This window comes from Trichomycterus rosablanca, chromosome 8 (assembly GCF_030014385.1).
Source record: "Trichomycterus rosablanca isolate fTriRos1 chromosome 8, fTriRos1.hap1, whole genome shotgun sequence".
In the NCBI taxonomy this organism is placed as follows: Eukaryota; Metazoa; Chordata; class Actinopteri; order Siluriformes; family Trichomycteridae; genus Trichomycterus; species Trichomycterus rosablanca.
This window is the reverse complement of record NC_085995.1, coordinates 16263646-16289666: the sequence shown is the minus strand read 5'-3', so window position 1 is coordinate 16289666 and position 26021 is coordinate 16263646. Positions and strand designations below refer to the sequence as shown.

Below are 26021 nucleotides of genomic sequence, written 5' to 3'. Positions count from 1 at the left end.
AGGCAGCCACAGTGGCACCAAAACAGTCAATAAATTACCATGGGGGAAGATATGATACCCCTTAAGTGGTACAGTCTTAAAGTAGCCTGTAAGCATTTGCATTTTAATAATAATATAACTATATTTTGTTGTTGTTTTGCTTACAAGAAAATATGCTCCATTACTATTATATACCACTACTACCTATAATAATAATAATAATAACAGCATGTGCAGTAAATTAGCCACATAACGAACACCAGTCTGTTTAACCGCTTGTTTATTGGAATATTTAACTTATTACTTAGATTCACGGGCTGGAGTGAATCTTCAAGATCTAATGTGTGATTAAGGTGTCCCATTAATTTGTTGTGTTCTATTCTATAAAAAAAAAGAAAAAGCTTTGGGCTATCAATCGAAAGGTTAAGAGTTCATATCCCAGCTCTGCCATGTTGCCATTTTTGGGCCCTTGAGCAAGGCCCTTAACCCTCTCTGCTCCAAGGGCACCGTGACTTTCAAACTAACTGGGATATGTGAAGAAAGAATTTTATTGTACTTTACACCCGTATATGTATATATGACAAATAAAGGCATTCTATTCTACAGTATATGCAACACTTGTGATTAGTGTCCCAATGCAACCACTAAAATAAAAAAACTTTGAAAGTTAGATTAAATTATTGTAATTCTGGTACAATACAGACACTGTTAAAACTGTTGTGCAGGTTGTCACATTTATTCTAAAAGCAAAGTCACAAAAATCCCAAAGTACAAACACAGTTTTAGTATGAAAGCTCTAATGGTGTTAGATGTGATTAAATTTATTTAATAATGTTTCTCAGATAGAAAGCAAGAATCTTTTTTGGAAAGAAATGAAGGTTTATAATGTCTCGTGTTGCAACAAAGCTCAGTTACAGAGTGTGTGGGTGTGTGGGTGTGTGGGTGTGTGGGTGTGTGGGTGTGTGGGTGTGTGGGTGTGTGGGTGTGTGGGTGTGTGGGTGTGTGGGTGTGTGGGTGTGTGGGTGTGTGGGTGTGTGGGTGTGTGGGTGTGTGGGTGTGTGGGTGTGTGGGTGTGTGTTACAAAGCTCATCTATGGAGAAATGTTTGTGTAGTTTTTTTTTTTTTTTAAGTATTTGGTGGGGTCTGACTGGTCACACATCTGCACATGAATGTGGGAAGTGATTCCTGGATAAACCTTCTGCATTGGGAGCAAAGTGCCGATTTTTTGTCCTTTCTTAAATGTGCCACTGTATTTCACTGGCTTCATGTAGAAAAGCTTGAAGCACAGACCTACACACACACACACACACACACACACACACATACCATTGTTAGCCTAGTGTTAGTCCAAATCTAACCACTAAACTAAATCAATAAACGTTTATGAACTTTGAAACTGATAAATTAATAATCAGAAATACATTGATATGTTTCAGCTTTGTATAATCAGAATATTAAATAGCATGTCCATATTCACCACATTTAACAAAAGTTGAGCTGTTAACATACAGTACATCCAGTCATTTCAAAAATAGAAATATAGAATACTACATGGACAGAATTTACGGCACCAGTCCCTAATACTTGGTTGCACAATCTTTGGAAACAGTGGGAGCTTCCAAATGTTTCTGAAGCCATCTGTAAGCTTATTGCACCTGTTAGTTGGTAGTTTCTTCCACTTTTTCACTGCACTTCTCTCAAGCTCTTGAATGTTTGCAGGTTACTTTTCCCAATGGCTGTTTTTAGCTCTCTTCAAAGATTTATAGTTGGATTAAGATCAGGACTTACCGCTGGTAATTCACTGCTGGTAATTTTATTTTTTCATTTTTAATTATTATGGTGTACTTTTGAGTGTGTACTGTTATACTCAAACCTAGTTTTCTTACATTTCCTTATAACAATATGGATCCTCTACCATGTTCCACTTTAGAGGGGTGTCCTTTTCTTTATATGCTTAATTTTTTGTCTATAAACATAAAGCTGGTATGTATTGCTAAAGAGCTCAAATTTGATTTGATCTGTCAATAATACATTTTCCTAAAATGTGGTTTGTTAATGTAATATTTGGCAAAGGTGAGTTGCTTTTTTATTTCCTTTTCTACAAGTGGGGTCCCTCTTGAGCTTTGCCATACAGTCCTGTTTTATTTAGTTTGCAGCACATAGAACAAGCTAATACTGTCAAACGTCTTCAGCTCAGCCTAAAGTTCTTTGGATGTTGTAAATGGTTTCTTTGCCACATTGTGAATCACCTTTTGGAGGGTTCTCAATTTTCATCTTTCCACCAATCCTGGAATGTTATTGACTGTTTCATGAGAAGCAAACTTCAACATTTTGAACTGTTGAAGCTGGGTGAGTCTAATTTTCCATTAATTAGTCTGTTTTTTTGTTTGTTTTTTTAAACTGAACAAGGGCTGATTTTTTATTTAGTAAGTTTAGAAATTAGACATGCAATAAACTAACAATACAGTATTTCATTTTCCTGATTTCATGGGGAAGCATTTGTCCAGTAACTAGTAAAGAATTACAGTAAATGTATTTATCTAGTGACTGATGACTAACCTTCACCACTGAGGCCGACACCATCATTAATTGCATTGTTCTTTTTGTATGGTGCAGCTTTTCCATTCAGCTTCACATCGAATGGAGCATAAACTGTTGCTCCATCAGCACACACAATGTCCAGACCCATGTGTTTACGCTTTCCTCCATCACTATAACACACACATGCACACTTAAACGTCTGTTATAAAAAGTCTTTTTATGAAGATTTTTGATAAGGCCAAATAAAAAAAATAACCAACAATATAACCAATAATGTTGAAGAAAAAATTTTCAATGGAATTAAGGTCACCTTGCTTTGTTAAGGCTGTTGGAGTAATCTAAACCAAACTCATCAAACCATGTTGTTATGAATCTCACTTTATGCCCAGGAGCATGCTTAAAAAAGAAGGAGCCTTTCCCAAACTGTTTTTACAAAGTTGGAAGCATACAAACCCCATTTCCAAAAAGGTTAGGTAAGGGTGAAATGCAGTAAAAAAAAAAAAGAAGAATCTGTGATTTGTTCATTATCTTTCATTTTTATTTAACTAAAGAAAAAAAATATTTCCAACGTTTTTACCTTTACAAAAAGTGGTTTAAAACTCATTTCTCAATGCAAGATTGCAAATAATTTAGTTCCTTCACAGCAACCTTTCAATTACTAGACCAGTAGCTTAGCCACTAGGCTACAACTGCCGACAAGGTCATGACATCCCTATGTCTTAATTTGTTGTGTTGAGATGTAAGTTGTCCTTGCACTGCCAGACAGTTATGAGTGTCAATGTGCTTATACCTTTAGTTATGGGATTCAGCAAACAACCAATATGCTGCCTCAAACACACAAAAGCAAGAAAAGTGAATTGCTATGGGGTCCTGATTTCATTGGCCAGTGGTGTGCCCTGAAAGATGTTGGAGATTTTTACCCAGATATTATTCAAGACGTCATAGAGACAGGTGTGCAGGTTAAGCACATGCATCCATCAATCACTTTATTAATCCCAAAGGGAAAGTCAGGTATAACAGCAGCTCAAGGTACATTGAGTAAAGTATTAAAGAAAGCAAGTATTACTGTACAAAACTGTGTAGCTTATAAATAGACTAAAGATATGTGATATGTTATATAATAAACTTATGAAAGTGTCCTTTGCTGTAAACATATTAGTACAATGCTATGCAATGTGCAATATAGAATAAATATATATATGGAATATAATAAACATTATGAGTGTCCTTTGCTGTAAATATTAAATATTAACAGATGTGCAATTGCAGAGTGGAGGATCATGTTCACAAGTCTGTCCTGATAGTGCTCCAATTCTACAATGCCAATGATCAGGTGATCACTCGCATGTTCTTCATCTTGTCTTTAGTAAGTAGATAACAGCTAATCATCGATACCTACCTGCTGTTGATAGAACTGCGGGTGGTCCAAGAAAGGGCTGACCTGAGGTTTTAGATGTGATAGCACTAGTCTTTCCAGGACCTTCATGACATGGGATGTAAGAGCCACAGGTCTAAAATCGTTTAGAGTAGAGGTACATGACTTCTTTGAAAAAGAAACAAGGGAGGATGTTTTTTACATTCCACATTTTTGGTTTGATACTCAGGTTGAAGAGATGCTGTAGAATTCCACACAGCTGAGTGGCACAAACCTTCAGTACTGCATTCCATCCAATCCTGCAGCTTTGCCCAGTTTTAGTCTCTCAAGCTGTCTCCTCACCTGGCTCATTGTCACCTCTATGGGGGGATTCTGTACCATCAGCCAATTGGTCCTTAGACTGTGGGTCCTCCGATAATAGGTTGTCAGACTGTAGGTCCTCCGACAATGGGTCGCCAGAATGGGTCATCACAGAATGGCTGTGTGGTGAGGAGGTGTGAGTCATTGTGTGTATGTGGGAAAGGTGGTGCCATTTCTGCAGGAGGATGGTGTTGTGCTGAACTTGAAGAATACATTCAGCTTGTTGTGTCCATTCCTTCAGGTCCTTGGTGACGCACCAACCTGACTGGAACAATAGTGTCTGTGTATGAATTGATATAATCTGTGATGCATTCTGTCATCTAGTTATTGTCCTCACCAGCTGCTTCACACAAGACCCCCCAGTCTGTGGTCTCAAAACAGACCTGCAGAGCCTCCTCTGCCTCTGGCAACCACCTTCTGATTGTCCATTTTGTCATTGGTGGCTTAAGACGACAGAATCAGGTTGTGATCCAATGTTTCCAGTGGAGTAATGGCAGATGAGCTGTAGGCACCTGCCAATACTTATAACTAATAAACTATGTGTATAAACAAGACACAACTAGAAATGAATAAAAAGGATAAAAGTTAAGAAAAAAAGTAAGCATAGTAAGAAAGTAAATAAAAGTATTAACCTAATATCGGTTAAAAGCCGTCCCTAAAGACAGAGCTGCTGCAATCGGCTGCCACTTCTTTCCTTCTTCCTCTACTATGTGTTTGTTCTTTGTCTGACTTATGAGTCACTACCGATAAAACTGGCAAACTACTTAATGTAAAAGTTAATTATTTGGACTGTAGTGTATGAATTAAATTATTCTAAATTAATTATGAATGTATGAATTAAATTATTCAAAATTAATTATGAATGTATGGATAAAGCCCTTGTTCCAACCTTTCACTTCTGATCAATTACTGGAATGTTTAATTCACACTGTGTTGTAATGTGTTTGTTGTTTGTTTTGCAAATAATCATAGTACAGGTGGTTAATAATGTGTTCAGTTCACTTGCATCAGTTGGTGGCTTTCATTGTCAACTGAGTTACATCTTATTTTACTTACAATAAGTAGTGCTCCTGATATTTTTTGAAGTATACTGCACATCTACACAGTTTTGCATGCCATCCTCTAAATATGTTACATTTACCTGTAAAGTAGTTTTATACCAAAAAATATGTCCTTAATGACATTGCTGAACATATGTATATCTGGAAAAAAAATGAATTATTTAATATATATATATATATATATATATATATATATATATATATATATATATATATATATATATATATATATATATATATATATATATATATATATATATATATATATATATATATATATATATATATATACATATATATATATACAGTATATACATATATATATATACAGTATATATATATATATATATATACAGTGTATCACAAAAGTGAGTACACCCCTCACATTTCTGCAGATATTTCAGTATATCTTTTCATGGGACAACACTGACAAAATGACACTTTGACACAATGAAAAGTAGTCTGTGTGCAGCTTATATAACAGTGTAAATTTTTTCTTCCCTCAAAATAACTCAATATACAGCCATTAATGTCTAAACCACCGGCAACAAAAGTGAGTACACCCCTTAGTGAAAGTTCCTGAAGTGTCAATATTTTGTGTGGCCACCATTATTTCCCAGAACTGCCTTAACTCTCCTGGGCATGGAGTTTACCAGAGCTTCACAGGTTGCCACTGGAATGCTTTTCCACTCCTCCATGACGACATCACGGAGCTGGTGGATATTCGAGACTTTGCGCTCCTCCACCTTCCGCTTGAGGATGCCCCAAAGATGTTCTATTGGGTTTAGGTCTGGAGACATGCTTGGCCAGTCCATCACCTTTACCCTCAGCCTCTTCAATAAAGCAGTGGTCGTCTTAGAGGTGTGTTTGGGGTCATTATCATGCTGGAACACTGCCCTGCGACCCAGTTTCCGGAGGGAGGGGATCATGCTCTGCTTCAGTATTTCACAGTACATATTGGAGTTCATGTGTCCCTCAATGAAATGTAACTCCCCAACACCTGCTGCACTCATGCAGCCCCAGACCATGGCATTCCCACCACCATGCTTGACTGTAGGCATGACACACTTATCTTTGTACTCCTCACCTGATTGCCGCCACACATGCTTGAGACCATCTGAACCAAACAAATTAATCTTGGTCTCATCAGACCATAGGACATGGTTCCAGTAATCCATGTCCTTTGTTGACATGTCTTCAGCAAACTGTTTGCGGGCTTTCTTGTGTAGAGATTTCAGAAGAGGCTTCCTTCTGTGGTGACAGCCATGCAGACCAATTTGATGTAGTGTGCGGCGTATGGTCTGAGCACTGACAGGCTGACCCCCCACCTTTTCAATCTCTGCAGCAATGCTGACAGCACTCCTGCACCTATCTTTCAAAGACAGCAGTTGGATGTGACGCTGAGCACGTGCACTCAGCTTCTTTGGACGACCAACGCGAGGTCTGTTCTGAGTGGACCCTGCTCTTTTAAAACGCTGGATGATCTTGGCCACTGTGCTGCAGCTCAGTTTCAGGGTGTTGGCAATCTTCTTGTAGCCTTGGCCATCTTCATGTAGCGCAACAATTCGTCTTTTAAGATCCTCAGAGAGTTCTTTGCCATGAGGTGCCATGTTGGAACTTTCAGTGACCAGTATGAGAGAGTGTGAGAGCTGTACTACTAAATTGAACACAACTGCTCCCTATGCACACCTGAGACCTAGTAACACTAACAAATCACATGACATTTTGGAGGGAAAATGACAAGCAGTGCTCAATTTGGACATTTAGGGGTGTAGTCTCTTAGGGGTGTACTCACTTTTGTTGCCGGTGGTTTAGACATTAATGGCTGTATATTGAGTTATTTTGAGGGAAGAATAAATTTACACTGTTATATAAGCTGCACACAGACTACTTTTCATTGTGTCAAAGTGTCATTTTGTCAGTGTTGTCCCATGAAAAGATATACTTAAATATCTGCAGAAATGTGAGGGGTGTACTCACTTTTGTGATACACTGTATATATATATATATATTTTTTTTTTTTTTTTTTTTTTTTTTTTTTTTATTATATACAGTGGGGAAAATAAGTATTTGATCCCCTGCTGATTTTGTAAGTTTACCCCCTTACAAAGACTTGAACAGTCCCTCTGCTCAAGAAGGCTCATGTACAGGCCCGTCTGAAGTTTGCCAATGAACACCTGAATGATTCAGAGAAAGCTTGGGAGAATGTGATATGGTCAGATGAGACAAAAATTTAGCTCTTTGGCATCAACTCCACTCGCCGTGTTTGGAGGCAAAGAAATGCCCAGTGGGGATGGTGTTCTTGGGGTCATATCCAGCATTTCTCTGCTCCCAGCTCCCTTGAGATCATTGACAAGCTCCTCCCGTGTAATTCTGGGCTGACCTCACCTTTCTCAGAATCATTCTTACCCCACGAGGTGAGATCTTGCATGGAGCTCCAGAGCGAGGGCGATTGACTGTGATCTTATATTTCTTCCATTTTCGAATGATCGCGCCAACAGTGGTCTCTTTCTCACCAAGCTTCTTGCTGATGGTCTTGTAGCCCATTCCAGCCTTGTGCAGGTCTACAATCTTGTCCCTGACATCCTTTGATAGCTCTTTGGTCTTGCCCATGGTGGTCGAGAGATTTGAATGGAAGAAACTGATTCTGTGACAGGTGTCTTTAATACAGGGACAGGACTAATTTGTGTGCCTTTTGTGCACATAACCGGTCTGTGGGGGTCAGAATTCTTGCTGGTTGGTAGGGGATCAAATACTTATTTCCCTTAATTAAATACAAATTAATTTATAACCTTTATTTAATGTTTTTTTTTTCTGGATTTTTTGTTGATATTCTGTCTCTCTCTGTTAAAATAAACCTTCCATAAAAATTATAGACTGTTCAAGTCTTTGTAAGGGGGTAAACTTACAAAATCAGCAGGGGATCAAATACTTATTTCCCCCACTGTATGTACAGTATATATGTTATGCACTGTATGTATGATAGAACAGATTTAAGAGCACTTAAAAACTGAATTGTACCTAAAGTGTAGAATGTAATCAAATGACTGTAATGGCATGCAGTCCATAACATAGTTGAGTAGTAAAAACCATTTCCCTTTAAAAAGGAAATATTTAAGCTTTGCAGCTTGTTAGCAAGTAGCATTTCAAATAAGTTACTTACTCTATATGAGTTGTTTTTACAGTAAGGCCTATGTCTTTGTCATAAATTGTGATTACTCCTCCACCATTACCATTAAGACAAAGCCTTCATGACCTTGTTACCTGCTCGCTCTCCCTTTTAGTTATGCTGTAATAATTAGGGCTGCCGGAGTCTAAAACTCTCTGTAAAACTGTTTGTCAACTAGCATTGTACATTATTAACTACATTCTCTGTTGTTTTACCCCGAGGGCATTCTGATGGAAACCTGTTTACCCGCCGAGGTTAAGGATTAAAGTCGAGACTGCCGGGATAACGATGCTGCTCCTGTCAGATGTGACGGGTCTGGAGTAATTGCAACGACAAGAAATCACTACAGACTTTATTGAAGACTAGAGCGGATAACAACTCTATTATTATTTAATTGTTTATTTATCTATTTATTACCAGTTATGACTTTTAGATCATTTAATTCTGTGTTTGTATGATTTGTGTAAATCATGTATTTATTTAAAGTATCCTCCAGGCCACCCAAGAAGGATGGGCCCTGCTGAGTCTGGTTCCTCTCAAGGTTTCTTCCTGTAATTTTCAGGGAGTTTTTCCTTGCCACAGTCGCCCTCGGCTTGCTCAACAGGGGTTTTTGTATCTGTTGGTCCTGGATTTTGTAAAGGTGCTTTGAGACAATGTATATTGTAAAAAGCGCTATATAAATAAAGTTGACTTGACTTGACATGTCTTAAGTTCATAACTATAATATGGTATTTGTGCTAGTTTAATGTACAATTACAGTTTTAGATGCAAGCTATGCCGCTACACTGACATCATAAAGCCTATCAGCTATGCTGTGAGAAAAGAAAGCAGCACACTTCTACAAGGGGTGTACACCACCCAATTTTGTTTTCTGAGCACCATTTAGACATCCAGCTGTTCAGTGATAATAACCTGCTGTAGGGTTGGCCACTGCAACGAATTGGTAGGAGGCCAGAGTTACACTACTACCTCAGATATCGTTCTAGCTAACTCACACACTTAACTTCCTCAAATGTACATAATTAGTGCCAAAGACATAACAATTTTTAAAAAATCTACATTTAGCTTTAGCATTTTTATGTTTACTTTGATGTTGGGTGAATACAAGTGAATATGGTTGCTGTTGTCACTATAAGGGTAGCAATTTGCATGTGTCGAAGCTGAGAGTCTCTTATAACCAGAGCACTTTTATTAACAGGTTTCTCAGTGGGTGAGTCTCTTAGACATGTGAACCTAAAAAGTTTGGTGCATACCCTGCTAACGCCATTTCTAAACATTTTTCACTATCAATAGTCTGTTCCAAATCCTGAATATGCCCTTCTAACACTGAAATCTTCTCTGTCCAACTACCTACTCATCTACACTTTTCACATGTAAAAGTATCAATAATGACGTAGAAAGAATAACTAAACATACCACACTCAGCACAGGGAAACGGAGCTGCTGGAGGAGCCATGATGACAGTAAAAAAAGCTTAGAATGTAGAGTTAAAGTGCAGTTTAAGTTGGATTCTTCGATGTGTCTGCTGGTAATCACAGAAAACGGCCTCAATACCAGACGAAAAACATGTTGATGCACTGGAGTAAAACAAAAACTCGCTATGTTCCGACGCTGCATGAGATTACTGGCCTATGACACTAGCACTATGACAGAGGCTTGATTTTGCAGTGAAAAAGCTGATTATGCAAAACATTTACACATTTAGTGTTCTACTATTACAAAATACACACACACGTAGAAAAACACACAACAAATGCACATGATTCTAGTGTACACACACTCACATATACAAAAACACACATAATTTACCGTCTAGCGCCGTAGTTTCCACACCCATATTGCTTGTCACACCCTCTCTTGGTGTTTGCTGGGTTTCCACTGCAGAGAGCACCAAACTTCACTGCAACACACAAACCATCATTCCATCCTTTGAAGCACCTCTGTTACATAACAAGATGTTGTCATGGTAAATTATTATTATTTGCTTTTCCTGTCTATGTTTGTGATAATGTTACCTTGGTCAGCCTCAGCCATTAGGTTGCCAAGCACTATAATTGAAGGAAATAGACAAAACATACATAATTCATACAGTGTTATTACAACTACAAACAAATTGATTTCAAAACAGTGTGTTTATAGGTGTTTTCCTGTTCTAAGGCTCTTTCACAAAAGCTAAAACCCCATAAATCCATTCTTGTCCATCTATGATGACAAAAGTTTAAAGTTGGTAAACACACATGAGGCATTGGAACTACAGTTGTGTAGGATGGAAGATGCTCCACGGTATTTGTAGGCGCAGGATTTCTGATGCGAACGGACCTATTAACCACATCCCATAAACACTTAATTGAGCTTTTGTTGGGCGAACATGCAGCCCACACCATTTGTCAGAACTCTCCAGAATGCTTCTTAAACCAGTTCTGGAAATTTTGGGCCTAATGGCATGGTATATTATCCTGCTGAAATATCCCCTCGTTGTGGGGGTACATAAAGACCATAAAGGGCTGCTATTAATCACCAAGCAGTGATCCAAAGTGTGCACCAGTCAGTGGCGTGTTTAGGCAGACCAATTGATTCAACCCATACCATAAAAACACACCCCACGCCAGTATGAAATTACCAGCAGCCTGCACAATCCTGTTTGACAAGTGGGGTCTACCGTAACTTATCGGACTGCAGCACGTTGCCAGTCCTCTAGGGTCCAGTTAGCAACCTTACAAGCTCAGGTGAGGTGCTGTGTCATTGCATTTTGTAAATATAAACACATTCTTAATGTGCCTGCAACACTTTCCAAATAAGTTAGGACAGAGGCATGTTTACCCTTGTGTTCCATTAACCTTCCTATTAATGACACCTACTAATGATTTGGGAACTGATGACAGTAATCGTTGCAGTTTTGCAAGAAGAATCTTTTTTTTGTTTATTCTCGCTTGATACAAGACTTTAGCTCCTCAACAATGTGTGGTTGTAATTATCTGATTTTCCTCGTCTTGCTGCGCCATACATTTTATTAGGAGACATTGCTTTTGCTGTAAGATGCAACTCAGTAAACGTCAGGAAAATCCATCTAGAAGAACTAAACTTTATATTGGGTTTATCAGCATCACTTTAATTGATGGTGTCACTGATTATTTAACTTTTAATGTAATTGGTGAACACAGCCACATCCCCAATAATAAATGTATATACAGTGTATCACAAAAGTGAGTACACCCCTCACATTTCTGCAAATATTTCATTATATCTTTTCATGGGACAACACTATAGACATGAAACTTGGATATAACTTAGAGTAGTCAGTGTACAACTTGTATAGCAGTGTAGATTTACTGTCTTCTGAAAATAACTCAACACACAGCCATTAATGTCTAAATGGCTGGCAACATAAGTGAGTACACCCCACAGTGAACATGTCCAAATTGTGCCCAAAGTGTAAATATTTTGTGTGACCACCATTATTATCCAGCACTGCCTTAACCCTCCTGGGCATGGAGTTCACCAGAGCTGCACAGGCTGCTACTGGAATCCTCTTCCACTCCTCCATGATGACATCACGGAGCTGGTGGATGTTAGACACCTTGAACTCCTCCACCTTCCACTTGAGGCTGCGCCACAGGTGCTCAATTGGGTTTAGTCCATCACCTTTACCTTCAGCTTCCTCAGCAAGGCAGTTGTCATCTTGGAGGTTGTGTTTGGGGTCGTTATCCTGTTGGAAAACTGCCATGAGGCCCAGTTTTCGAAGGGAGGGGATCATGCTCTGTTTCAGAATGTCACAGTACATGTTGAAATTCATGTTTCCCTCAATGAACTGCAGCTCCCCAGTGCCAGCAACACTCATGCAGCCCAAGACCATGATGCTACCACCACCATGCTTGACTGTAGGCAAGATACAGTTGTCTTGGTACTTCTCACCAGGGTGCCGCCACACATGCTGGACACCATCTGAGCCAAACAAGTTTATCTTGGTCTCGTCAGACCACAGGGCATTCCAGTAATCCATGTTCTTGGACTGCTTGTCTTCAGCAAACTGTTTGTGGGCTTTCTTGTGAGTCAGCTTCCTTCTGGGATGACGACCATGCAGATCGAGTTGATGCAGTGTGCGGCGTATGGTCTGAGCACTGACAGGCTGACCTCCCACGTCTTCAACCTCTGCAGCAATGCTGGCAGCACTCATGTGTCTATTTTTTAAAGCCAACCTCTGGATATGACGCCGAACACGTGGACTCAACTTCTTTGGTCGACCCTGGCGAAGCCTGTTCCGAGTGGAACCTGTCCTGGAAAACCGCTGTACGACCTTGGCCACCATGCTGTAGCTCAGTTTCAGGGTGTTAGCAATCTTCTTATAGCCCAGGCCATCTTTGTGGAGAGCAACAATTCTATTTCTCACATCCTCAGAGGGTTCTTTGCCATGAGGTGCCATGTGGAATATTTAGTGGCCAGTATGAGAGAATTGTACCCAAAACACAAAATTTAACAGCCCTGCTCCCCATTCACACCTGGGACCTTGACACATGACACCAGGGAGGGATAACGACACATTTGGGCACAATTTGGACATGTTCACTGTGGGGTGTACTCACTTATGTTGCCAGCTATTTAGACATTAATGGCTGTGTGTTGAGTTATTTTCAGAAGACAGTAAATCTACACTGCTATACAAGCTGTACACTGACTACTCTAAGTTATATCCAAGTTTCATGTCTATAGTGTTGTCCCATGAAAAGATATAATGAAATATTTGCAGAAATGTGAGGGGTGTACTCACTTTTGTGATACACTGTACATGTATATACTTTTAGGAGGTTTTCTTTTAGGTTTTTATATGGTTTTGTACAGATGAAACGTAACATAAAAGATGGAAATACATTTTAAATTATTAATATTAAGTTTGGAAATAATTTATCTTTTTTCTAAATCACAAAAATCTGGCATTTTAACAGAAGTGTGTAGACGTTTTATATCCAGTGTAACAATAGTCACTGTGGCCAAACAGTTCTATTTTTCAGTTTCATCACACCAGAAGACTTATCTCTGAAAAGTAAGATCTTTGTCCCTATGTGCAGCTGCAAACTGTAACCTGACTTTTTTTTTATGGCGGTTTTGGAGCAGTGGCTTTTTTTTTGCTAAACGGCTTTACGGGTCATGTCGATATTGGACATGTTTTACTGTTGATAAAGACACTGTTGTACCTGTTTTCTCCAGCATCTTCACAAGGTCATTTGCTGTTGTTCTTGGATTGATTTGTATTTTTCTCACCAAAGCACCTTCATCTCTTGAAAAAATGCATCTACTTCCTAAATGGTATAATATTTGTGTGGTCCCATGGTGTTTAAACCTGCATAATATTGCAGGGACAGATGAACATAGTACTGTAGTAGAATACTGGAGGTCCAGATTCTTTTTCTGGTGTCTTGGATGATTTCATTTTTCCACGATATCCCATGATATAAAGCAACAATTAACTTAAATGATATCAATAAACCTATCAAAAGCTTGTAAAGCCATGATATCATTTTCTGGTTGTCTGGTGTTTTTCAACCTATTTAAAGGCAAAAACTTGTATGTAAAGTTCTACCCAACTGAATTTTTATTCAGTGAAATAATCTGTGTAAACATTTGTTGAAACGATTGCTTATGTCATGTACAAAATAAATATCTTAAACTTAAAAATGTCATTGAGATTTTTCTACAGCTTATAAATCATTTAATAATGTTGAGGGCTGTAGATTTTAAAGTCATGCATTAAGCAATAGTCTCACATTGTTACCTAATACCTATTTATTCTTTTACCTGTAAAAAGGTTTAAAATAGGCTGTTTTATAAATTACATCTTGGGCACTGGAGTAGTCCGCAGCCTGTTGCAGCAGCTCTCATCTACTTTGCTTTTACTCTTTTTGCTCTTTCTTTCTACTTTATTATTATCTACTTTTCCACTGACAGATTGTATGGTTTTAATGCAACACTTTTTTGTGTTTCTGTATTTATTTTTTGAATTATGACCACTTACACTAGCGACAACCTACTGCAATACTGGCGTAAACCAGTATCCCCTCTGCTTACATACCTGAGGAGATAAGGAAACAACCTTGCCTTGAAAAAAAACTCGCAGCTCCATGCAAACTCTCATCAAGCCCTACCTTAACCATCATCCAGGTACATCAGGAACTCTCCAGGCTTTAGAGTCGCAAAGCCAGTGAACCCAATGACATCAGCCCCAGGATGCTTAAAGTATGTGCTTGGCAGCTGGCAGCTCCTCAAAAAGAGATTGAAGAGGGTGCCTACACTGTGGAAGAGCTCTTGCATTATTCCAGTGCCAAAGATGAGCCCTCCCAGCGATCTTAATGACTACAGACCTGTGGCTCTGAGGTCCCATGTGATGAAGACCTTCAAGAGACCTGAGGTCTCAGCTGATAGATTTCCTAGACCCACTGCAGTTTGCATACCGACCACACATTTGGATGGATGATGCCATCATCTACAAGACACACAAGGCTCTCTCTTACCTGGACAAGCAGGAAACTACTGTAAGAATTATGCTCTTTGCCTTCTCTAGTGCTTTTAACACCATACAGCCCTGCCTACTGAGAGAGAAGCTGCTGAAGATGCACCTGCACCCCATACCACATCCTGGATCACATATTACTCTACAGGCCGACCACAATATGTCAAAGTGGATGGCTGTGTTTCTGAGTATGTGATCTGCAACACTGGTGCACTCCAGGGAACTGTGTTAGCACTTTTCCTCTTTATTGTCTTCACCTCAGATTTGAGCTTCAAAAGTGGTTCCTGCCATTTCAAGAAATTTTCTTTAAAAAATACCTGAAGCTCAACATTAGTAAGACTAAAGAGATTGTGGTGGATTCCCAGAAGAACAGAAAGAAGCCCCTCTGTTCCTGTTTTCATTCAGGGAAATTAAGTGGTGAGACTGGACTTCTACAAGTACCTTGGAAGCCATATTTAAAATAAACTGGACTGGACACATAACACCGATGGCTGGAAAACCAACAAACTAAATAAGCTGGCGAGAAAAGCCAGCTCTGTGGTGGGTCTGGAGCTGGACCATCTGGAGGTGCGTGAGAGAAGGATAAAAGAAAAAATCTGAGCGATTTTGGACAGTCCCTCTCACGCTCTCAATGAGGAACTATGGCAGCTGGGGAGTTCATTTAGTTATTCCACCAAAGAGCAAGAGCTTCAGATGTTTTTTTGTGCCCACTGCCATTAGATTGCATAACAACAGCAAAATACACAGACTGTTCTCACACTGGCAAGCCAGCCCCCCCCCACACAATAACTATAAAGATCTTTCTCCCCCCCTTTTTTCCTGCACTTGACTTTATAGTATACAGTGTATCACAAAAGTGAGTACACCCCTCACATTTCTGCAAATATTTCATTATATCTTTTCATGGGACAACACTATAGACATGAAACTTGGATATAACTTAGAGTAGACAGTGTACAGCTTGTATAGCAGTGTAGATTTACTGTCTTCTGAAAATAACTCAACACACAGCGATTAATGTCTAAATAGCTGGCAACATAAGTGAGTACACCCCACAGTGAACATGTCCAAATTGTGCCCAAATGTGTCGTTGTCCCTCCCTGGTGTCATGTGTCAAGGTCCCAGGTGTAAATGGGGAGCAGGGCTGTTAAATTTGGTGTTTTGGGTACAATTCTCTCATACTGGCCACTGGATATTCAACATGGCACCTCATGGCAAAGAACTCTCTGAGGATGTGAGAAATAGAATTGTTGCTCTCCACAAAGATGGCCTGGGCTATAAGAAGATTGCTAACACCCTAAAACTGAGCTACAGCATGGTGGCCAAGGTCATACAGCGGTTTTCCAGGACAGGTTCCACTCGGAACAGGCTTCGCCAGGGTCAACCAAAGAAGTTGAGTCCACGTGTTCGGCGTCATATCCAGAGGTTGGCTTTAAAAAATAGACACATGAGTGCTGCCAGCATTGCTGCAGAGGTTGAAGACGTGGAAGGTCAGCCTGTCAGTGCTCAGACCATACGCCGCACACTGCATCAACTCGGTCTGCATGGTCGTCATCCCAGAAGGAAGCTGACGCACAAGAAAGCCCGCAAACAGTTTGCTGAAGACAAGCAGTCCAAGAACATGGATTACTGGAATGCCCTGTGGTCTGACGAGACCAAGATAAACTTGTTTGGCTCAGATGGTGTCCAGCATGTGTGGCGGCGCCCTGGTGAGAAGTACCAAGACAACTGTATCTTCCCTACAGTCAAGCATGGCAACTGCCTTGCTGAGGAAGCTGAAGGTAAAGGTGATGGACTAAACCCAATTGAGCACCTGTGGCGCATCCTCAAGTGGAAGGTGGAGGAGTTCAAGGTGTCTAACATCCACCAGCTCCGTGATGTCATCATGGAGGAGTGGAAGAGGATTCCAGTAGCAACCTGTGCAGCTCTGGTGAATTCCATGCCCAGGAGGGTTAAGGCAGTGCTGGATAATAATGGTGGTCACACAAAATATTGACACTTTGGGCACAATTTGGACATGTTCACTGTGGGGTGTACTCACTTATGTTGCCAGCCATTTAGACATTAATGGCTGTGTGTTGAGTTATTTTCAGAAGACAGTAAATCTACACTGCTATACAAGTTGTACACTGACTACTCTAAGTTATATCCAAGTTTTATTTCTATAGTGTTGTCCCATGAAAAGATATAATAAAATATTTGCAGAAATGTGAGGGGTGTACTCACTTTTGTGATACACTGTATGTAGTGTTTTCCTTTATAGTTGTAATTTCTTACACCGCTGTTCAGTAGTTGCCATTACATAGTCAATATTTTATTTTATTCTAACTGTATTTACTCTGTACTGTATTTACTCTGTACTGGAGCTGCTGTAACACTCAAATTTGCCCCATCTTATTTTTATCTTTATAACTTATTAGTCATACCCTGCCTCTGTCCCAACTTTTTGGAATATTTTTAGTCATCAAAAATTGAGAATTGTTGTATTTTACAAAAGCATTTAATTGTATAATGTACATTAGATTATTCTTCTTTATATTTTCAATAAATACAGAATGCAGGAAATGCATTTCTCAACAAGACAATGCAAAAACGCACGCTGCACAGATTACAAAGACATGGCTGAAACAAGAAGGCACGGTAAGGGTATGAGTACTGGACTGGCTTGCCAGAGAGATTGTGTGAAGAATTTTGAAATGACAAACAGTACAACATTTTACTGTTTCATATCTTAAGACATGTTTACAGGAAGAATGGGACAAATAACACCTGAAACACTTTATCTCTTCACTTCATCCTCATTGCCAAAACATCCTTTAAATGTTATGAGATGGAATGGCATGGCTTTACCATCCAAACATTTTTTGGAATGTGTTACATGCCTGTTGCAGGGGTAGATGTACAGTGTATCACAAAAGTGAGTACACCCCTCACATTTCTGCAGATATTTAAGTATATCTTTTCATGGGACAACACTGACAAAATGACACTTTGACACAATGAAAATTAGTCTGTGTGCAGCTTATATAACAGTGTAAATTTATTCTTCCCTCAAAATAACTCAATATACAGCCATTAATGTCTAAACCACCGGCAACAAAAGTGAGTACACCCCTAAGAGACTTCACCCCTAAATGTCCAAATTGAGCACTGCTTGTCATTTTCCCTCCAAAATGTCATGTGATTTGTTAGTGTTACTAGGTTTCAGGTGTGCATAGGGAGCAGGTGTGTTCAATTTAGTAGTACAGCTCTCACACTCTCTCTTACTGGTCACTGAAAGTTCCAACATGGCACCTCATAGCAAAGAACTCTCTGAGGATCTTAAAAGACGAATTGCTGCACTACATGAAGATGGCCAAGGCTACAAGAAGATTGCCAACGCCCTGAAACTGAGCTGCAGCACAGTGGCCAAGATCATCCAGCGTTTTAAAAGAGAACTGTTCTCAGAACAGAACTCGCGTTGGTCGTCCAAAGAACCTGAGTGCACGTGCTCAGCATCACATCCAACTGCTGTCTTTGAAAGATAGGCGCAGGAGTGCTGTCAGCATTGCTGCAGAGATTGAAAAGGTGGGGGGTCAGCCTGTCAGTGCTCAGACCATACGCCACACACTACATCAAATTGGTCTGCATGGCTGTCACCCCGGAAGGAAGCCTCTTCTAAAGTTTCTACACAAGAAAGCCCGCAAACAGTTTGCTGAAGACATGTAAACAAAGGACATGGATTACTGGAACCATGTCCTATGGTCTGAAGAGACCAAGATTAATTAGTTTGGTTCAGATGGTCTCAAGCATGTGTGGCGGCAATCAGGTGAGGAGTACAAAGATAAGTGTGTCATGCCTACAGTCAAGCATGGTGGTGGGAATGCCATGGTCTGGGGCTGCATGAGTGCAGCAGGTGTTGGGGAGTTACATTTCATTGAGGGACACATGAACTCCAATATGTACTGTGAAATACTGAAGCAGAGCATGATCCCCTACCTCCGGAAACTGGGTCGCAGGGCAGTGTTCCAGCATGATAATGACCCCAAACACACCTCTAAGACGACCACTGCATTATTGAAGAGGCTGAGGGTAAAGGTGATGGACTGGCCAAGCATGTCTCCAGACCTAAACCCAATAGAACATCTTTGGGGCATCCTCAAGCGGAAGGTGGAGGAGCGCAAAGTCTCGAATATTCGCCAGCTCCGTGATGTCGTCATGGAAAAGCATTCCAGTGGCAACCTGTGAAGCTCTGGTAAACTCCATGCCCAGGAGAGTTAAGGCAGTTCTGGGAAATAATGGTGGCCACACAAAATATTGACACTTCAGGAACTTTCACTAAGGGGTGTACTCACTTTTGTTGCTGGTGGTTTAGACATTAATGGCTGTATATTGAGTTATTTTGAGGGAAGAATAAATTTACACTGTTATATAAGCTGCACACAGACTTTTTTTCATTGTGTCAAAGTGTCATTTTGTCAGTGTTGTCCCATGAAAAGATATACTTAAATATCTGCAGAAATGTGAGGGGTGTACTCACTTTTGTGATACACTGTATATTACCAAATAAATTGAAGTTGTTGAGAAAAAACATAAAATATTTTGGTTGCTAACTGTCTGCAATGAAATAACAGTCAAAGTTAATGTAGGAAACCCTGCATTTTTTGCTCAATACTGTCCATTGTCTGTGTTAACTTTTTTCTGATTTGTGGTTGTATATGAGAAACACGGTATAAATCAGTGTTTTTTAATTTTCATTTTACATAGGTCCCAACTAGGTTTGTAATTCTAGCCCTCAGAGTATGAACTGTGTATTTATTAAATAAATGTAAGTCAACCAGCTTTTAAATATATATTGTTTATTGCTCATACATTTTCTTACTTACCAAAACCATTTGAGCTATAAATCTATCATATCAACTTCTGACCTCTAAAATAAAGCTGGTCATACTGTATGTTATGTGTTATAAAACATTTATAAGAAATGTTATAAGAAATTTCTCTTACCAGCAAAAATTAGAAGGATTTCAAACTTCATCTTGTCAAACTTGGTTTGTTAGTGAATGTGTCTGTGTTATCAGAGTCTTTTATAGACAGATTTTGGAACTTCACAGGTTTACCCCCCCCCCCCCCCCCCCCCCCCCCACACACACACAGAAAATGACTCTTGCTTCATTATGCAGTTTTCAACATTTTGAAACACAATTGAATAACTGCTAAATGGAAAGCACATACTTCCTCTAAACACAGCTAATGCAGTTTTTTTGGTTGCAAGCTTCTCTTATTTGTGGTACAATAAACCTGTGTAAAACAAGATTACTTTATTTAATAAAGGGATTTTAAATGCAATTTCTATTGAGTAAAGGGGCTAGTGCTAGCAGACTGTCTGTATTTAATATCCCATAATAAGTATTGCATCATATTTAGTTGGATAATACAATAGCAGCTGTGTCCCACATGTTATGAGTTAAATCAAAATGTATATTAAAAAATAGAAATGATATTATAAAGCTATGCATAAAAAAACCTTTTTTAAATCACTTTAGAATAAAATAGCACATATAAATGATTTTTAGAACAGCTTATGTATGTTTTACTCTTGGGAAGATTATTCAACATAAATTTAGAAAGTTGGGACAGTATGGAAAATGCAATTAAACAAATAAAAAACAAACTTTAACTTTACTTTCACTTATTTCACTGCAAACAATGTAAACAAAATATTTCATGTTTTGTCTTGTCAACTTTATTTAGTTTGTTAATGTATATCCATTTTTGCATTTCAGACATGCAACACATTCAAAATAAAGTTGGGATGACAAAGCATTACTATTTTGTAATGTTGCCATTTCTTCTCACATCACTTAAAAGATGTTTTGGCACCAAGGATACCAAGTGATGAAATCTTTCATGAGTTATTTTTCCAGCAAATGCGTCTTAAGGTATGCAACAGTATGGGGTTGGTTTTGTTGCATTTCCTGTTTCAAAATTCTCTACACATTCTCCATTGGGAACAGGTCAGGCTCTTCTTTTACAGCCATGCCTTTGTAATGCGTGCAGCATGTGTTTTTAAATTGTCTTGGTAAAAGATGCATGGACATTTCTGGAAAATATGGCATCTTGAAGGCAGGATATGTTGCTCCAAAATCTTAATGTACTTAAGTGTAAATTACCTTTGCCAAGGACACCGGCACAGCCCCATACCATGACAGACCCTGGCTTTTGGACTTGTTGCTGATAAGTCTAGATAGTCTTTTTCATTTTTGGTCTGGAGCACAGGGCATCTATTTCTTCCAAAGAATATCTGGAATACGGATTTGTCTGACTACAATACACATTTCCACCATGTGATGGTCCATCCTCGATGCCTCTGAGTCCAGATAACTTGATGCCACTTTTTGACATGGTTAACAAAAAATTAAAGTAAAATTTTAAGTGACATTTGTGAATGTAACTCTTTATTGTAGTGCTTGACAAAGACCTGCCAAAGTAATAGTCCATGTGATTATACTAGCTATTGATGAATGATTGTTTTTTATGCAGTGCTCAGGTGTTCAGCTTAGGCGCTTGCTCTTTAGGCACTGAATTTTTTTTTTCAAATTCCTCAAATTGATTAATGATGTTATGCAATGTGCATGGAGAAGTATGTACATGCAAATTCCTTCCAATCTTTCTTTAAGGAACATTGTTAGGTTTTTACTCAAAGTTCTGTCCCCTAAGCTAATAGAAAGAACTTAACATAGAAAATCATTTGTTGAATCTCATGCAAGAGGAAAGCACTCAGACAAGACACCAAGTCAAAGTATGAGTTCCTTGGTTTATTGAAAAAAAAAACAGATTTTAAAAACACTAGAAAAGTGTGTGTGAGAGAGAGAGAGAGAGAGAGAGAGAGAGAGAGAGAGAGAGAGAGAGAGAGAGAGAGACTGTGTGTGTGTGTGAGTGAGTGTACGTGTGTGTGATGGCTAAACTACATTAGAAAGTTTCAGAGAGAAGAAGGGTGTTGATAAACAAGAACAAAACTAGCCAAAACAATGTTCAGAACTGCATGCTCAGCTCGTAAGCTGTGCGAAGTGGAGAAATACTAGGCCCAATGACATACAGTGTATCACAAAAGTGAGTACACCCCTCACATTTCTGCAAATATTTCATTATATCTTTTCATGGGACAACACTATAGACATGAAACTTGGATATAACTTAGAGTAGTCAGTGTACAGCTTGTATAGCAGTGTAGATTTACTGTCTTCTGAAAATAACTCAACATACAGCCATTAATGTCTAAATGGCTGGCAACATAAGTGAGTACACCGCACAGTGAACATGTCCAAATTGTGCCCAAAGTGTCAATATTTTGTGTGACCACCATTATTATCCAGCACTGCCTTAACCCTCCTGGGCATGGAATTCACCAGAGCTGCACAGGTTGCTACTGGAATCCTCTTCCACTCCTCCATGATGACATCACAGAGCTGGTGGATGTTAGACACCTTGAACTCCTCCACCTTCCACTTGAGGATGCGCCACAGGTGCTCAATTGGGTTTAGTCCATCACCTTTACCTTCAGCTTCCTCAGCAAGGCAGTTGTCATCTTGGAGGTTGTGTTTGGAGTTTTGTGAGTTTTGTGTTTTTCCTGTTGGAAAACTGCCATGAGGCCCAGTTTTCGAAGGGAGGGGATCATGCTCTGTTTCAGAATGTCACAGTACATGTTGGAATTCATGTTTCCCTCAATGAACTGCAGCTCCCCAGTGCCAGCAACACTCATGCAGCCCAAGACCATGATGCTACCACCACCATGCTTGACTGTAGGCAAGATACAGTTGTCTTGGTACTTCTCACCAGGGCGCCGCCACACATGCTGGACACCATCTGAGCCAAACAAGTTTATCTTGGTCTCGTCAGACCACAGGGCATTCCAGTAATCCATGTTCTTGGACTGCTTGTCTTCAGCAAACTGTTTGCTGGCTTTCTTGTGCGTCAGCTTCCTTCTGGGATGACGACCATGCAGACTGAGTTGATGCAGTGTGCGGCGTATGGTCTGAGCACTGACAGGCTGACCTCCCACGTCTTCAACCTCTGCAGCAATGCTGGCAGCACTCATGTGTCTATTTTTTAAAGTCAACTTTGGATATGACGCCGAACACGTGGACTCAACTTCTTTGGTCGACCCTGGCGAAGCCTGTTCCGAGTGGAACCTGTCCTGGAAAACCGCTGTATGACCTTGGCCACCATGCTGTAGCTCAGTTTCAGGGTGTTAGCAATCTTCTTATAGCCCAGGCCATCTTTGTGGAGAGCAACAATTCTATTTCTCACATCCTCAGAGAGTTCTTTGCCATGAGGTGCCATGTTGAATATCCAGTGGCCAGTATGAGAGAATTGTACCCAAAACACCAAATTTAACAGCCCTGCTCCCCATTTACATCTGGGACCTTGACACATGACACCAGGGAGGGACAACGACACATTTGGGCACAATTTGGACACAATTTGGACATGTTCACTGTGGGGTGTACTCACTTATGTTGCCAGCTATTTAGACATTAATGGCTGTGTGTTGAGTTATTTTCAGAAGACAGTAAATCTACACTGCTATACAAGTTGTACACTGACTACTCTAAGTTATATCCAAGTTTCATGTCTATAGTGTTGTCCCATGAAAAGATATAATGAAATATTTGCAGAAATGTGAGGGGTGTACTCACTTTTGTGATACACTGTAAGTGTAACTAACATCTAACATTTCCATAACTTATGCATATGTTGACAAATTGGAGATCCTCTGCCCATCTTTGCTCCTTACGTGGATGCTGCTTTGGTAACAAATCATGACTGCAATCACCTGTTGACATCACAATCACATCATAACTAAGTTTTAGTACTGTACTTTACTAGCTTATAAGCTAACATTACTTGCCCCATTCCAACTTTTTGTTATGTGTTGCAGGCCTGTTGCAGGCATGGTTGTATGTTAACAAATTAAATTAAGTTGATATACAGGTATGTAATAATTATGAAATATATTGTGTGCATACTGGCAGCCCTAAAATAAAACTGAACGCGGCAAGATTTGTTTGGGGTTTTTTTTCATTAGGGTTACAATTACACTAATCAAATATGCTTCTAACATTGTGTCATTGATTTGGCAAAGGCCCTTTCCAGTACCATGACTGAGCTCCTGTGCACAAGTAAGGTTTATAGGACATTATTTTTTTTTGTTGTTTTGTGAGAGGAAACTCTGAACAGCCTGCTATCTCCCTAACCGTATTATGACTAAACACATTTGAAGGAACATCGGTTAATCAGTGAAACATCAATTGCAAGCCTTATCAAACATCATTGCCTTTTAAAAGGTCTATTCAGTAAAGAGTTTAGCCAAAGGCGGAGTCCATGCCCACGGATTTGGAATGGAATGTCCAAGCTCATGGTCTAGTGTTCACATGTTTTTGGTCACATAGTCTACTTATTGTCACTTATTGTCTGTGGAACTGCAAACCACTGTAATGTGAAGAATACCAGATAACACATATTTAATTCCTGTACTGGTTGACCCTGTAACTATTGTCATGCTATAAAACAGTAATGGATCAGGCAAAATTATATGTGTACACATACGTGTACAATACTGTTTCTATATTAAGTATTTTGTATTTTTATATACCAGGTTTGACTTAAACAATTTGTACATTCATTTACAGTCCTCCAAAATTACTGGAGTGAATCTTTCTTCCCTGTTATGTATACCATTTTGTTAATTTTGGACACAGCCTCTTCTTGTGCCCATCACAACATCTGGTTAGCGTGAGTGATATCAATGAGCAGTGTCAAGTGTAAACAATGCAGTGCCCTCCTTACCCTAAGCTTACCATGGTTTGACATAGTTACAATACTAACATGTTTATCTGCGAGTTTAAAGAATTTAGACACACCTACTGAAGTTCTCAGGCAAGTTATATCACATTGTAAACAAAAATCATGTTTTTACTTTACAAAACGAAAATGATATAACATATTTTTTGTGTATGTTATATTAACTTGAGACTTGACCTAGACTCGAGTCTAAAGACTTGTGACTTGCATAAATACTAGTGACTTGGACTTGTAAGCACACTTGGTGCAGTGTGCCTACCTGTTACAATTTCACATTGTTAGCTACATTACAGAACGAATCACTAGTCTAATCAGTGATAGCATATGATAATGGCTATGAGTGCTCCAGGTGTTCTCAATCATCTAGCTCAGGGGTGTCAAACTCATTTTCACCGAGGGCCACATCAGCATTATTGTGGCCCTCAAAGGGCCGATTGTAATGTATTCTGCTGTGATTGCAGTCTGTTGTTTTTCTTGGAGGCTAAATTCTGCATTTATATTGTCCTCCTTTACCACAGACACAGCCTCATAACACAAGAGACGCACCATTTTCTCTTCCTGAAGCAAAAACTTGTTTTCATTTTCATAAAATTTCCTCCTTCTGCTTAATTTTCTTACTTATCTTCTTGTACATTTTGGGATTATGTGTAAATATTTCTTAACATCATCTACTGGCGGGATGTGTCACTTTGCAGGTCACAAAATCAGCATGCATTTTGAGAGATGCAGTTAGTGTATTTTAAGACAATTGTTCTGCCCTCACTAATACTTTATCCCCCTTGCTCAGCTAGACAGACAGACAGACAGCTCTCTTCAGAATACAGTCGGTTTTATTTGCTTCCCAGCTGTGTGATACACTGTGTGCACCAGAATGAAGTAAAAATACAAACAATAAAAACAATAAAGAACTTAATACAGTACAAGCACACAGCTGTAGTCAAGTGTTACATCTGGTACAATATGAGATTTAACCAAAAATAGCGCTAAGGAGTTAGCATTTTGTGTAAAGATACTAATTGCTATAGTAACGGTAACAATTGTATTTAATTACGGTAAATTTGTAACTAAAACGCTGTGATATACTCACTAAACATTTACAAACAACTGAGAATATAAACGCCACTACTTACAGATGATGCTTTGGTATTATACTGCAAGATAATTATTTATATTTATTATTATTGTTTACAT

At 39.2% G+C, this 26021-nt stretch overlaps 1 protein-coding gene across 2 annotated transcripts; it reads right to left on the bottom strand.

Moving 5' to 3' along the window:
- Positions 1-889: 889 nt before the first annotated feature.
- Positions 890-26021, bottom strand: lect2.1 (leukocyte cell derived chemotaxin 2, tandem duplicate 1). Of its 2 annotated transcripts, none has more exons than XM_062999886.1 (5): positions 25961-26021; positions 10501-10533; positions 10295-10385; positions 2539-2690; positions 890-1269 (listed from the first exon to the last, which is right to left on the bottom strand). In XM_062999886.1, exons 2-5 carry the CDS (start codon positions 10517-10519, stop codon positions 1070-1072), a joined length of 462 nt encoding a protein of 153 aa, XP_062855956.1. In that variant the 5' UTR covers positions 10520-10533; positions 25961-26021; the 3' UTR covers positions 890-1069. The 2 variants fall into 2 exon arrangements, with proteins under 2 accessions (XP_062855956.1, XP_062855955.1); XM_062999885.1 differs by lacking the exon at positions 25961-26021 and adding an exon at positions 19974-20032.